Source organism: Nothoprocta perdicaria, unplaced genomic scaffold (genome assembly GCF_003342845.1).
Source record: "Nothoprocta perdicaria isolate Ctin4 unplaced genomic scaffold, notPer1 scaffold_117, whole genome shotgun sequence".
NCBI classification, from domain to species: domain Eukaryota; kingdom Metazoa; phylum Chordata; class Aves; order Tinamiformes; family Tinamidae; genus Nothoprocta; species Nothoprocta perdicaria.
The window spans coordinates 1382123-1397340 of NW_020454283.1; the positions used below are offsets into that span (position 1 = coordinate 1382123).

Here is a 15218-nt window from a genome sequence, read left to right on the forward strand (position 1 = left end):
TCCGCCGCCGCCGCCGCGCACTGAGCGGCGCCGGAGCCCCGCCCGCGCCGGCCCCGCCCCGCTCGGCAAAACCACGCCCACCTACCGAGAAACCACGCCCACCTACATAGGGAGCGATCCACGTACACCGAAACCACGCCCACCTACGGGAAAACCACGCCCGCCCACTTAGGGAGCATGTTCACGCCCCACCGAAACCACGCCCACCTACAGGGAAACCACGCCCACACGCAGGAAAAACGCCGGCCGCCTCACCCTTACCCGAGCCGCGTCGCCACGCCCCCATGGAGAAACCACGCCCCCTCACGTCCCCAGGCCACGCCCCCTGGCCGCCGCGCCCGGCAGCTCCACGTGGCCCCGCGGCGCGGCTGGAGCGTGTGCCAAAAGGAGAATAAATTGGGATGAAATTCGGAAATGATAAATAAAAGTTGCCCAGAAGGCCGGCAGGAACAGCCTAGGGGCGAGGGACTCTTCTTAGGAAGGGCTGATATGTTGGCTAAATAATTATAATTGAAAAAGATCGTTAAAAAATGAGAAAAAAATCATTAAAAGCGGCTCATGCTTTTGTGTTCCCAGCCGCCGGGACGCGGCGGGTGAGGGTGACACGCAGTGACAGGCACCCAGGCCCAGGTGCTGCCTCAGCACCGAGCTGGCTGTGGGGCGGCAGCGCCCTGGGCGGGGGCTCCCCATCCAAGCTGAAAACGCAGGAAAACGCCTTTAATCGCGGCTTGGGTAAGCGAGCGCCGCCCTCGGGCGACGCGGCTTTTCCCAGGGGAGAGCGCCCCGTCATCCGGGCCGCTCCTTCTCCCGCTTTTCCGCTTGAGGAAAGGCAGGACTCGATCACAACCCGCGTGCTTTGATCTTCATGCCCCCGATTGGGACGCAGGCCCTGGCCCCAAAGCGGCATCCAAGGACAGGGATGCCCGCGCGAGGTGTTTAAGCCTGATAGCAGCCCTTGAACATTTGCAAAGGACCCTTGAATGTTTGTGTTCATTAAAAAAAAACCCAAAAATTACAAGGGGGCTTTGGGAAAGAGAAAGAATAGGCGGAAAAAAGAGGGGAAAAAAATGAAAAACAAGAACCTCCCCAGTGTATGGAGAGCAGACAGGACAGTCTTACTCACCAGCTGCTCATCTGTGTGACACTTAAGGCCTTAAACATTAATGTGGAAGGTAAGATGCTTCCATGAAGCTCTCAAAGGAGCCTTTTTGCCCCCATGCCGAACATGGTGCTATCCCCCTGTGAAAAAGCCAATTAAACACTGGCAAATTAACAGCCTCTTGCAGAGCAGCACCTACAGCAGCTTCCTGCATTTCCACAACGCACACGTGGACGTTTGCAAAAGCCTTGGGAGGGTTTCGAGAGGGTTGGTGCCAGCTACCCTTAGGGAAAGCGATTTATAGGACGCCGACCCCCGTGGAAGGTCTCGAGTTCTGGTGGCTGTAAAAGTGTCAGGGAGCCAAGGAGCTCAGCTCCCCCGGCGCTTAAGGACGCTGAACGATGCAATGAGGGTGTTTGGGCTGCTGTAAACTTGACCAGCAGGAACAGCACAGGCTGCTTTGGCGAAGGACCCGTGCCAGCATCGTGGGGTGGCACCGGGAACGGCGTCTGCGCAACCACCTCAGCAAAACGGCGCTGTGGGAAGCACTGCCGCTCCAGCCTACGCTCCGGGAACGGGGAAGGGCTGTTCCACATACACAATACGCACACAAATACATAATTAGTGAGTCAAAAGGTCCTTTAACTCTTGGAAGAAGGAGTTTAGTAGCGATGGGTGTTGCGAACTTGCCCCTAAACACATTGCATGGGGGTGAAATCAGCAGCCGCAGAGGCGAGAGGGGAGAAACGTGGCACGCCTTCGCCCAGTGCTCATGGCCGGGTCATGGCGTGTGCAGGTGTCACACAGGGTGGCACCTTATTCAGCCACGGTGCTAATTACTGGTTAGGGGTTGCTGGACAGGGCTGCGTGTTTAGGTTAGGGGAAGGAGGGATGGAAACATGGCCCTTGAAAGCCACCCCGCGAGGACACAGGGCAGAGCCGCTCTCCTGCTCGCTCCTTTCTGCCCTGCTCCTTGGCTGCCCAGCCCCAAGACGAGCAGCAATGAAGGGAAAAATGGGAAGAGATCCTGGCCTTTCGCCTGCCAACAGGTTAAAATACTAGTCGAATCCATCGGACCCATTCGTTCGATTTATTTAAGTTCAAAGATGTGCACGCTAAAGCATTAAGATTTCCTTGGTTTGGATTGCTCTCTGTACAAGTTCTTTCAACCAACTGGAATACGCTAAGCTTTACAGTTAGAAGCGCTGAAACGTGGGATAAAACAAATCTAATTCCAAATCACTCCGAGAGAAAAAAAAAAAGGTATAAAATAAAATTAAAAAAAAAAATACGAACAAACTGCAGCACTCCTCGAGGAAGGGCCAGACTGCACAAGGAGGAGCACAAAGGGATGGAGGGAAGGCAAGCCGGCGGAGTCCTGCCCTCTGCCTCTGTGTGCCCGCAGCTCAGGGGATGGAGTTCAGAAGATCCTTGAGAAAGCTCTCGGCGTCGTTGATCTCTGATAAGAGGCCTTTGAACAACGACAAGAAGAGAAATACGGACTCGTTAGCGCCCCAGAGCTTCCTCCCCTGCCCATAGGAAGAATTTGTGCGAGGGCGACCGTGCCCTGGGCTGTTGGTGACAGCTGCGGCGTTATTTTGGGTAGGGACAGGACCGGGATAACCCCTCGGACGTGCGCAGCAGGCCCCAAGGCGCAGGAGGGTTGGACGCGCGCGACGCTGCTTCGTGTGCAAGGGACCAGGGGCTGCCCAGGCCGCTGCTCCTCTTAGCCCTAAAATCAGCCTCTCTGCGGGGGAGTTTCCAGTATCTTCGCTTTGGGGATGGCAAATTCCCTATGGCAGGAGCCCCCACAGCAGCAAACTGCGCTCTGCTGCACCCAGTACCGACCCACAGCTCGGGGGCCTGGACAGTGCGCGGCCCCCAACACCCAGGGCACGACGCAGCCCGGAGCGCCCTGCAGGAGCAGCTGCGAGAAACGCTCCGGTCCGGGGCTGCTCCCGGGACCCTGCCGGCTGTTACTGCAACAGGCAACAACGCGAGGCCTCCTTCCTCGGCCTCGTACAAACAAACCCCGCGCCGCTGCTGGAACGCTGCTGTCCCGAGGCGCTGGCAGTCACGGGTTGCACGAGGCGGCCTATAAAAGGTAAAAGCAAACGCTCACCAGCCACGTCCAGAAACTCGGAAAAGGTTTCGACTGGCATGAACTCCTCCTGGAAGGTTTTCAGGGCCTTGTCTGCAGCTTCGTGTATTGGCATGTCGTTGTGTCGAATGAATTCGGCCAGAGAGTAGGACCAGCCTCCCTCCGTGTTACTGGTAGGCACCTTCTGCAGGGGTGCAAGCAGCCCAGGTTAGTGCAAACTGGCCCAGGGACACGGAGAACAACTTCCAGCTTCTCCTTGCTGCCTTCTCTACAATTCCTCCCTGTTTCTCTAGAGAGCACATTAAAAACGCCACGAGCATTTTCTCATCCTAATGACTGAACCCACCAAGTGCCTCCCACAGCTTTTCTGTCCAGGGAGGTGAAATTTCAAGTTTGGAAGAGGAGGTTTCAAACACTGCTGTTATGAAACGCACATGCTTTGGTTTTCACATCGGGAAGCTGACACAGATGAACGTTAATGTTTCCTTACCTTGAACATGTTGTAAATGAGATCTACTAGGGCCCAGAAGAGAAGGCCGGAGCGGTAGGTTGCATATTCCTTCACTGCCTTATCTGCCAGCCTGGGAAAACAATGAAATCCATCTCTGAGTTACCCCTCATTTTGCTGCTTTTGTCACCCATTGAGGAAGAGTGCGAAAGCTGAAACGGCCCCAAACCTATGGACAATTCACCCTAGGACATAGCTCTGAGGGCTGGTTCCCCGTGACAGCCGTGAACACAGGGAGCAATTCCAGGGCGATACCTGCTCACTTTTTCCTATTGCCATGTAAGGGCTTTGCCAAGTCCCCCGCCTCGCTGCAGAAATGCTATAAAAGGTGCTGAGCCAGGTTGGGATAACAGCTCCCGTGATCTGCTCAAGGCTACAGCGTTAATCACCAACAGGTTCCGGCAAGTGGCACCTCCTGCCCGCCAGTCTCATGGCTTAGGAATTCCCTTGCCTGCCTTCAGCAGGTACATCGGGCCTCAGCACATGCTGCCTCCTGCCTGGCATTCAAAAGCTTTGGGAAAATTTTTTAAAAAAAGCCTTTTAAACGTAGATCTAGTTGTGATACCATGGACTCCAGCCCACGAGACAGAAGGGCACCAGTAACCATGGTCAGCTGGATCACGTTGAGCTCTGTGAAGCTGCTGCTTTGCTGCCCTTCCCCAAGCAGCTCTGTGTGACTCCACACTCTCCTCTTCCCTTAAAGCAGCTGGTTTGGTAGGTGACAGACAGCTTGGGCAGCTGAGCTTAGTTATTTAAAGGAAAAACAATTAAAGGTGACTAAATTTCCAGGGAAAGAGCAGCCTCCCAACTGCTGAAAGATGGGATTTCTTTGCACGCAAGCTTTTATTTATTTTTTTTTGGAGCTAATTGGACTTTATTGCTTTAATTGAAGACCCAAAGGCCCTTGTGGGTTAGGTCGAGGTGGCTACTGAATGCGGCAGCTTCATCATGGAACAGCAGCCACATTTTCATTAGCATAAGCCGGGTCAGGCGCCTCTGCCATGCACGGATTGCCAGCTGGAAGGTAGATGTTAACAGGCGGGAGGGCTCACTGCTCTCATCAATATTTTAGAAAGGTCAGATAGGAGCAAAGAAAGAGATCTGGAGGACATCGTCTTCTCAAACGCCATTTCTAGCCTGAATTCTCCTGTTAGTAACGAGGAGTAGATAAGCAGCCACTCGACCCTTTTCTTTGGAGTTTGTAGGTGACATGTGGAGAAATGAAGAACACAACAAATCAACCCATGTCTATGCTGCTGGCTGCACTGTTGGGTTTAAACAGGAGTCGTTCCTAAAAACGCAGGAGGTGCTGAACGCTTCTGGCTTGGCTCTTGTGTATAAAGGGGTGCTGGAGAAAGGCCCAAGGCCGGGCAGGCAGCGACCCCGTTCCCTGGCTGCAGGCGGTGGCGTCGCGCTCCAGCTTCACCAGCAACATTCCCAGCTGGTTCCTAGGAGCACGAGTTGACCCTCAGGTGCTCCCAATACACCCAGAGCTGCTGCAGAACCTCCCTCCAGCTTCCCTGGTGAAAGGGGCAGGGAATCCCTTAGCTCTTTAACCCTCAGTGCCCACCACCCTCACGTGCTCTGTATGTTGTACCCGCACTCCTGCCTCTAACACAGAAGGCTAAATTTCATCTTTTGTTTGCGGAGCTATCGTTCCAACGTTACAGATGTTGCTCTGTATCTACAGCTGTTCCTAGACGTGGTTAGGCTGCAAATTCAACGGGTTGGTACTTATCTGCAGCGCGTTTCAGCATCCATCTCCCCCTTCCTGCTTTGCTGCAAGAGGAACTAAGCTAAGAGCCTGGACTCAAGAACTCCCATATTTCTATTTCTGAAAGACACAGAAATAGGCCTATTTCTACAGGCATATATAGAAAGGCACAATCAGCAAAGGCTGCAGGTCCTCGTAGTCTAGAGGGATTAAAGGCAGCCCTCAAATAACTATTTCACAGTGGAAATCCCCCAGCTGAGGCGGTTACCGGGAAGCTGCCGGTTCCGTCAGTTCCGACAGGCTCTTATTGCGCCACATGTTACGGATAACTTGGAAAAGAAACCGAAATCACTGGCAGGAGGGTGTTTGGAAAAGAGCAGAAACCCGCAGCAGCCCCGCGGGGCCCTCTCCCCCACCAGCCCTTCCCCAGGGCCCGTGGATGGCGGCCTATCCCGACGGCTGGAAGCGCCACGGGGCGGGATGGCATCCCCCGCGACGGCTCGTGCAGGGATCCATCCCACAGGCCCCGCTTGGCCGAGGAGGCTCCCTCGCTCTGGAGCCTCTAACAGGCGCACTGAGCCACGCTGCGCTCCCCGTTGCTGCACTATAAGGCCTTTATCAAACACCTAATTACGCCGTCACACGAAGAATGCCCTTTAAGGCGACTTAGAATAATAATGAACTTCTTCCTAATTATGACAGCTATTTAAAATCATCCTTTCATAAACTGCAATTCCCCTTCCTTCTCTGGAAATATTTTCTTTTGTCAGGCAGTTGCTTATTCTTGTACTTCTCAAGTGCCTGACAGCTGCTATTGATTTTTCCTTTCTTTTTTTTTGAAAAGCAACAGCATTTGATTTCTATTCCTATTTTTTTTTCCTATTTAAGGAAGCTGTTGCGCTGATCACAAAGAGCAAAGAAACAGTCTTGTTAGTCAAGGCAAGGACAAAGCTGCTAAAATAGAGAAAACAGAGAAAATAAAGGAGCGCTGATCTCCTGATACATCCACTGCAAAAAAGACTCTGGATTGGAGGCTCCTGCTCCTAACTGTGCAGAGCTGAACGCCAAGCCCAGGGGTTAAGCCAGGGTTAGTAGGTGCTGCAAGGCCCTTTTCCATGGCTCCCCTTGGACTGCGGTGCAGCTCTGGCTGCAGGGGCAGTGCCAGGGGCCCCGCTAACCTGCTGGCTCCCCCTGGTGACACCAGGCGCGCGTGGGAGGTGACGAGCAGCCTCTTGAGCATCTCCACGCGCATGGCTCGCCACTTGTCGGGCGGCGAGATGTGCAGCGCCAGCACCGTGTAGTAGTGGGGCCCGTCCACCTCGTAGGCGCTCTCCACCCACTTCTCTTTGGGATGCTCCATGAAGCTCTGCAGGTTCTTCTCCTCCCTCGAAGTCGCTCGCGTTCTGAAACCAGAGAGAGGCATCAGCAGCAGTTCAAGGGCTCCTACGGGTAATTTGTCACTTTGCAGCAGCTCTGAAGCGTTGCATTAAAGCATTTCCACCTGGGAAATAAAGCTGTGCTTGCTTTGCACTGCCAGAGCTTCCTCCAGGCCATCCACTGGCCAACGTTTGTTCATGGTGGAACACAAAACCTCCCTCAGTTTCGAAGCCACGTCTGCCCTCTCTATCAGAAATGCATAAAACAGTATATCCCTAGCAAATAAAGCTGTGCCTAACGTGCTAGGAACGTCTCCTTTGCTACGTTATGCAGCTGGTAGCATAACTAATAGCTCTTCGTCCTCAACATTTAATATCAAACAAAGAAATTCTGGACACGACGTCATGCATTTTTACACAACAGTGATCAAGTAGGTTCTGGGCTCTCTAGTGCCACCAAGAAGACTTTTGAAATTAGATGAATAGTTTCATTCATTTGTCCCTCGGGGGAATCAGTAAACAACAGTGCAGGGATCTGGAGACAAATATTAAAAACAACACTAATTGTGTAAGAGCCAAAATGCTGATTAGTTCCAGGATGGCAAGTCAGCTGAGATTTATTTAATTCCATTTGGAGCAATCATGGTTTAAGAGACATATGTTTTCATATACTATATATTGATTTAATTAATATTACTGTACTCTAGAAGAGTTAACCTAAGAAAAGGTTAATAGGCATTTGTTTTGCACAGGATTATCAGAACTTGCTCAGGTATTCAAAACTATTTAAGCATCTATACATTTGCGCACTTAGACACAGTGTGAAGCCAAGGTGAGACTGATATTTATGCTTTGTGTAAGTGAGTTCTTACACCCACAACTCAAGGGAAGTGCTGCTATGCTGCTGTTTCTTATTAAAAATAACCTATTCTGAAAAACTGGAGTGTTAAGAACAGAACACTACAGGAGAAATCTAGTAACTGGAAATTTGAGCTGAAGCTGACTGGGTTATTTTCACCTTAGGCAGTAACATCAAGATTGAGTTTTCAATTATCAGTAATTACTTCAGAGAAGTCTTTCTCCTGCTTTCCCAGAACAAAGTAAACTGGCAGTCTTCCTTTAATCTAATAATCCCACTGCTCAGCTCAGAGGTATTATTTACAGGTAGAACTGAACAACCTGTACACCTCCCTATTCTTCTGTTGAGTAGGTTCCCTGCTACTCTGCATATTCACGAGCCAGCATGTTTTACTGTGACCAATTTAAACCTGTAACCTTCTGCTCAAACCATGCAATTTGGTTCCTTCTGAAACCTGTAAGTTTCCCACTTTTCTGGCCACATGCATGCGCAAGGGCAGACAGCTCCACTCGTACAACTGCTTGGAGACTAGGCCAGGGAAGGACAGGCTGCTGGTAGAAAAGAGATACTGACGTGTTGAGGACGTAGAGCACCGTGTGGATGATGTATGGAATGAGGTGTATGTTGCTCTCCCTTCCTCCTCCTCCAGTGTCTACACTGAACGATTGCTCCATTGCGAAGCGGAGAAATAGCAGTTTAATGTCATGGACATTGAGCTGGTAGGTGGGCTCCCGCTGCCCCGTGCACTCCTGGAGGTACGTGTTGTGTCTGAAAAACAGCAGAAAACATTACTTTAAGCAGTATCACTTTAAAATGCTGCTGAAGTTTCTTCTTCTGCACTACAAATAACAGCTTTCCCGCTAGGGTAACACACTGTTTCACCCACTCTGAATACAGAACAGTGAGGGAAGTAACTTGGTGTACCCACCTTGCCAAGCACGTAGCAAAGGCAGACTCTGGCACGTGAGGTCCCCAGACGGGCAGGAGCCCGTTGCACTTGGTGTTGGCGTTTTGGAGGGCTGCGCTCTCCCACTCTTCGCGGCCACGAGCCAGCCTGCACATAGAAAGCAAGCAGTACCTCACAGCTTATGAGTAGGTAAAGTTTGGTCAAAGAAGCCACTGGGAATTTGGCAATTCCAGAGCTTCTTCAGCCTCTGCAGCAGTTGTTTTGAATGATAATGGATTTCACTTTTTGGTGCCCAGGCCTGGCTTGTGAATGTTGGACTGACAGAGCACACCAGAGAAGTTGATGGTTGCGTCCAAGCCATCGAGTGACCAAATCATAAGCAAATACAAGGCTGAGTCCCAAAAGCCTCCAAAACACCTTGAAATGCAGCCCTAAGCACTGCAATTGGACCTACCTCACAGCTGCAAGGTGACAGTCATAGTGGACGATGTTGAAATGAGACACTGTGCTGTAGCCCTGCTGCTTTCGGGGTTTGTTCTCAAACTCCTCCAGGGCAACGCGCTTGGTGAAAGTATAAATACCCAGGACCTTTGTGGGCTGCAAGGACAGCAGCTGGGTTAGAGTTTATCCACATCTCTGCACCGTTCATGCTTTATACTGGTTAGACCATAGAAGAATCAGTGCGGTTTCTATTCAGGCCACTGAGCCAACAACCTTCTGATTTCAACCTGACAGTTATTTTTTTCCAGCAGGAATGAGAGTAAAACACAGGTAGTTTGAAGGGGAGGACACCACAGAATTCAAATGAGCCTGCTTAACATAACACCAGCCCCAAAGACCATACTTGCAGTTAAGAACAAATAAACAAGCCAGAATGACCTCGCTATAATAAACTGTAAAAAGAAACAGCAAAATTTCTCTGATGCTTCTAGTATTGCTCAGGGCCTGAGGGGCACCGATGGAGCTCTGAAAAGGTCAGCTGGTCCAGAAACCACCTCAAATGTCTGGTCCAGAGTCATGGGCCAACATCTAACAGGGTTCAACACGCACTGATGAAGCTTTAAAAGATGAAGCTTTAACAGATATACATATCTATATGTACACCTCTCATTTCCCAACACCCTCTGGAATTACCAACCTGGAGAACCAAACCTGCTAATTCCTGCTCTCCCGGGCCCAAAGCACCAAGGCTTGACCAGCTCTTGGCAAGTTGTCTCTGTGGATTAAAGGGCTTCACAAACGCATCTCACTTTACCTGAAACTTGTAGCCTTCCCGGCAGATGCAGCAGGTCAGACCCGGTTCTTCTATAAGCTCCTCCATCTGTTTAAGCAGCGCAGTCTTGGTCACTACTTGACCCTTCTCATTTGTCTGAAAAGGAGAACAAGCCAAGTAGGTTGAAAAGACCGTAATGCAGAGCACGTCCCCACCACTATAACGGGAATGCCCAATGCACTTCCCAGCCTGCTGGTAGCAACCATATTTACTCTCCCAGCGGTGCCGGGCACGTCACAGGCTCGAGCTCTCCAGTGCTTGTCAATAAATCATTGTACGCAATTCCTCAGGGGTGGCTTCAGCGAGAGAGCAACAAAAAAGTCACGAGATCAGCAGTGTGCTGCGAGTGCAAGCAGACCGTACCGTCATGCCCAGGGTGCCCAGGGCCTTCTGCCTCATTGCCATGGCCATGCGCTTCTTCTCCGCACGCGTCTCCTTGCGGGCGGCGTCGATCTTCTTGTTCACCTCGGGATGTTCCCTCAGCGCCTCCAGAAGATTCTCCGCCAGCGTCCCGATGCCTTCATCACTAGACACCTGCTCCAGCTTGTGCAGGTTTGTAATGGAGTCTGTACCTATTAGTACCTAGGAAACATTGAAACACAGCGCTTTTTGCAAAAAAAGGAAGAAAAAGGGATGCACAGGACAGTACCTGGTCCCTGGAAACCCACCCACAGCAGCTGACTCCAAGTACTGTAGTGTTGTACTTCTGTCTGCAACACTCCCACATTATGGACCCTAGACCCTTCATACAAGACTATGGAAGTTTGCTTCTGCGCTGGCTTCTTTTCACAGAACGCTCACGTTACAACCCCATCATCCATCGGGAAATATATTTAAGGCAAAATCTCAGTCTTTACCTGACTAGCAGACTACATCTGAAGCCAGAACCTCTCCCCAAAACACAACAAAAGTAGCAGAGAATTAACTGCTACTGAAATATCTGCTTAGCTACAACCAGAAAAGACACAGCAACAAGGCAGCCCTGTCCTGCTCTGCTTCTAAGAGAATCTCCTCACCTGGGTAGCCGGGTGCTGTGTGGCAAGTCCTCGGAGCAGGCGGAGGATAAAAGGAAGCGCAGGGCGGGATAAGAACTTCTTCCAGATGTCTGCATCCAAACTGGGCAGGAAACAAGAGGCAGTTGAAGGACAAGGAGCTGCTCTGAATGGCCCCTGGCAGCAGCACGGGCGGCAGAGCACGGGCTGCAGACCCGGAGATGCAGCTCCACGTCCCTCCTCCGCCAGTTAACAGGGACATTCACGCTCCCACTTCCACCTTGTACGCATTAATAGCCACAGTGTCTGAGCCTTGGGATTTGTTCTATATTTATGGGCTGGCTGTCACCAGCAGAAGCTCTGATGCAGTATATGGGGTAAGTTATGGGAAAGAAACACATGGATCATGGCATCCAAGAAACCAGCTCTGAAGGACGTCAGAGGTTTCTGGACTCTTAGCCCAGAGTCCAGCATCCCAGACCCTCTGCACCACCCTCCACTGTACCAAGCACAAGAGCTCCTGAGTGTGGCCTTGCTAACAGCTTTCCTGGAAGAGGGATTTATTGGGAGGTGTTCAAATGAGACAGGGATCTGGGTTACCACACACACGAGGAAGCAACTCACTTCTTAGCACTAGGAATGTGCTTTTTCATGTAGTCAAGGGCATTCTGTGTAATGCCCTTCTGGAGGATCAGATCTTTCAGCTGATGACCATTGCTGTTATTCTTTATCCCCGCTGCTATTTTACAGAAGCAGTCTAGGAAAACTTTGTCGTCTCCGCTGTGCTCCTCATCATACCTGAGTTGAGGGGAGAAACAGTGACTTGGAGGTTCCTCAAAGATCTGCCTGTACAATGGTTCTTATTTTATTATCCCTGAATGCACAAACACACCCTACCTCAGAACAGTTAATGAATAGAGCCTCAGAACACCCCATCCTGCCACTCAGGCCCATCAACATGGAATATACTTTAAAGCTGTATTTTCTGAGCTAGTCATATATTTCTTGTAGAAATGGTTTGGAAGTGAAAAAAATAAGCGGAAACTTTCGAATCCTGAAATTCTGCATTACACTGAAATGAGTATCAATGAGAAAAGGTATGAACTTCTCCATGCATCTGATTTTGCGTGATTTGAGTTGAAGTCTGCCACTTACTTATCAAAGTTACAGTACGGTTTGAATCGGTCAACGAGAATCTGCATTTTCTCCATTTCCCCGAAGGACAAGTAGGGAATGATGCGCAAGAGCCCTTGCAAGACGCTGAGATTGGAGCGGACGAACGTGCTGTTGATCTGGTCGAGCAGCATCACCAGCTGATCCTTGTCTCCTGTCAGGAGAAGGTTACCCTGCAAAGAGAGAGCACGATTTACACTTGGGAATACATTGACACCCTTCAAGGAAACACTTGCTCTCCAGTAGCTGGTACTCAGCCCTTGATGAAACAGAGCTCTTGACCCTGATAAAACAGGCTGGTAAAGAGCAAAAGCCCCCAGTGTCCTGTTATCAACTACTCTAGTCGACACTTGTTTTCCTTCATCTACTTTTAGAGAATTCTCTAGTGGATTTTAGCCCCAAATGAGTGCTTTGGTTGAGGGCACTACCTCCAGGGCATGCTAAGACCTTGCTGGCATGGGTGAGACTTCCATTCCACACAGCTCTACAACATCTCAAGCTCTAGCTCTACAACATCTCAAGCTCTGCATCTGGTAATGGAGGTATCAGCTTTAAATCCCAATCTACAGCCCCTTCAGGCCCTCACCTTGTCCTCGCTTAGAGGTTCTGCATTGGATTCATCCAGTATGATCTCCATTATACTGAGTACTTGCTCTGCCACAGCTGCTCCTCCACTGTCCTTGCTTTCCTGCTCAGCCACGAGAGCCTGGAGAAGACAACAGCACTCACAGCATCAACGGGAAAAGGTTTAACTGAACCACACGCTTCCCGTTACTCGTAGATAAGGAATGCCTAATAGAAAACGTGCTGGGTTCATCCAGCAATATTTAGGATGTCTTGAGGCTCACATAAGAAGAGAGACAAACTGAGGTAGCTTTAAACTCATTTGAGTCCATAGCAAGCACTTTAAGGAAGTCCAAGTTCCTTTGTTGAACAGGATTCCCTTCATTAAATAACCAAGAACTTCATCAATAAAAGCAGTTATTTCTAGTTATCTAGAAATTTGTAGTGCAAAGACCTGCAGATCACCCAAGACCCTGCTAAACTAGAGAGGCAGGACATTAACTCAGCATCCATGTCCACAAGGCCACCGGACAACAACAGTTTTGAAAATCACTTACACCAAGCAACTGTTCAGCCAACATTACCAAATTCCTCCTGTTTTATAAAAGACTCAGTGCTGGGATTTCCCAAGCTAACCGTGTCCCCTCAGTTATCCTTACCAAGTTGAGGGTTCCCAGCATGACATTCAAAGTGTTCATCTCAGGCTTGACCAGCTGCTGACGATTGATTTTCACCTTCACACAGTAACTGAACAGCTTTAACAGCACCTACAAAACACAGAGAATGGATTCTCCACTGTGCTTTCAAAACGGGCATCAAAATATTACTGAAACTAAAAGCACCCGATCACAGAGCTACTTTGCAAACCTGTGAGGTAAAGTACAAGTCAGGGTTTCATACCAATATTAACCTTTGGACAGCTTTGTTTTCTCATTACGACCAAGGCAGAAAACAATCCCTCCAACAAAGTAGCTTTCAGTCTTATCAACAATTTGACTTCTCCATCCATTTTTTTTTTTTTTTTTTTGTAAAAAATTGCTAACTGAGGAGATTGGGAGGGAGAAAGAAAGAACTCTTCAGGTTTTAACAAATGAGTGAAGTGCAACCTCTGCTCCTACACTTGAACCGAAATACAAGACAGCAAAATGTGGAAACCTCACTCAGGTCTGTGGCATTTTCTGCAGTGTAACTCCTAAGCCCAGAGCAGGGCAGCTCCGACTCACCGTCAAGAGGTGCCGGCCTTGCTTGAAGTCCTTAATTCCTGTCAGTCTGTTCAGCATGCACTCCAGGCCGCCACACTGCGCCATCACGCCGGCCATCTTGTACACTTCTTCCTCATCCTCCTCCTCATCTGTGGGACGGACGGGTTGTGAAAAAAGGAAGAGGCCACAAAGATAAGCCACGATGCAGCAGGCCACGTTTACAGGCAGCTAAAGTGATATTAGTTGTGTCAGATTGCAAGAAAAAGGACGAGCAGGAATAGGAAGGAGGGCCACGGTGACGTTCTCGTGCCATACAAGCATTCAGCTTGAAAGCCCAGACATTAAACTCTTAAAATCAGCATCCACTGCAGGAGAAGCAGGTAAATGCAGCAAAAGAAACGTCAATCAACTTCAAGCTTGCTGCTGTGAGGATAAGAGTGTCACTGCTCTACAGCAAACCTCAGATTTCAAATCTAATCCCAGCTTTCAGGAGACAAGTGCATTACCCGTGGTGGAGTCTAGAGACTCGATGAATTCCTCGGTGGCATCTCCTAGTAACCCTCGCATGCGGTAAATGATCCTCATGGGCTCCCCCTGCAAGAGATAAGACTTTTCTTAACAACCTTGCCCTGTACGGACACACATACACAAGTGTAGTTTTCTTTAGGGCATGTAAAACACTTAAGTCTCCTTCTCCTTTGTGCTCTTTTCACAGGAGAGGACACCAAGAAATCTCTCACTCCCTCCTCCTCCCTTGATTGCGGTCAATTAAAAACAACTGCAAAGCCAGGACCTGCAAAAACGTTCAACAAATCCTGAGTTGCTCTGTCCTGCTATGCCTGACGTTGTCTATTAGAGGGATAACGCAGTAATAAATAGTCTTGCCCCCTTCTTTAGCACCAAGGAACAAGCTATGAAAGCAGGATGTGCCCTCATCCATAGGGAAATGCATCAACCTTATCCTTCTCCTTCCAGTGGCAGCATCCTATATATCTGATACATACACAGATAAGGCACAGCCCAATGAAGGCAGCAGAGGAGGCTTATTGAAGCCCTGCTTTTAAATACAGAAAAATGCACAGCGCTGACAAATGAAACAGGAGGAGTAAAAGGCAATTTAATGAGCTTTGCTAAGACGATGGTATATTATTACTGCAAGAAGAGAGCCTAAAATGGCAAAGGATTGCACTTTTGCCATGGAAAGGGGTGTTTTTTTAGATGTGTTTCCAGCTGGAAATACCGACTGCCTATCACTGAACTTTCCATTTTAATCCACAGGACTAAATAAAAAGCAGAAAAGAAAAAAAATCCCAGATTTGGGAGCAAGAGACCTTGCGAGAGAAAAACCTGTCAGAAAGCGCGCTAAGCCTAATGTGCAATAAGCAGTGCTTAATGTCACAGCAAATACATAAGCGCCGGGAAAGCCCCGGGGGGAAGATCTGCTCAAAGG

The 15218-nt window shown here is 49.6% G+C and overlaps 1 protein-coding gene across 1 annotated transcript in view; it reads right to left on the reverse strand.

The window, feature by feature from the left end:
* Window positions 1–2172: 2172 nt before the first annotated feature.
* Window positions 2173–15218, reverse strand: part of UBR4 (ubiquitin protein ligase E3 component n-recognin 4) — a 69523-nt gene continuing 56477 nt past the window's right edge. Inside the window, exons 92-107 of the mRNA XM_026053661.1 lie at window positions 14275–14362; window positions 13790–13917; window positions 13226–13333; window positions 12589–12708; window positions 11985–12175; window positions 11454–11627; window positions 10854–10953; window positions 10201–10419; window positions 9820–9933; window positions 9019–9161; window positions 8586–8711; window positions 8231–8425; window positions 6601–6825; window positions 3691–3781; window positions 3222–3384; window positions 2173–2570 (exon numbers count right to left, since the gene is read on the reverse strand). Coding sequence (XP_025909446.1) covers window positions 2506–2570; window positions 3222–3384; window positions 3691–3781; window positions 6601–6825; window positions 8231–8425; window positions 8586–8711; window positions 9019–9161; window positions 9820–9933; window positions 10201–10419; window positions 10854–10953; window positions 11454–11627; window positions 11985–12175; window positions 12589–12708; window positions 13226–13333; window positions 13790–13917; window positions 14275–14362 — 2250 coding nt within the window. The 3' untranslated portion in view covers window positions 2173–2505. The remainder of the gene's footprint in view (window positions 2571–3221; window positions 3385–3690; window positions 3782–6600; window positions 6826–8230; window positions 8426–8585; window positions 8712–9018; window positions 9162–9819; window positions 9934–10200; window positions 10420–10853; window positions 10954–11453; window positions 11628–11984; window positions 12176–12588; window positions 12709–13225; window positions 13334–13789; window positions 13918–14274; window positions 14363–15218) is intronic.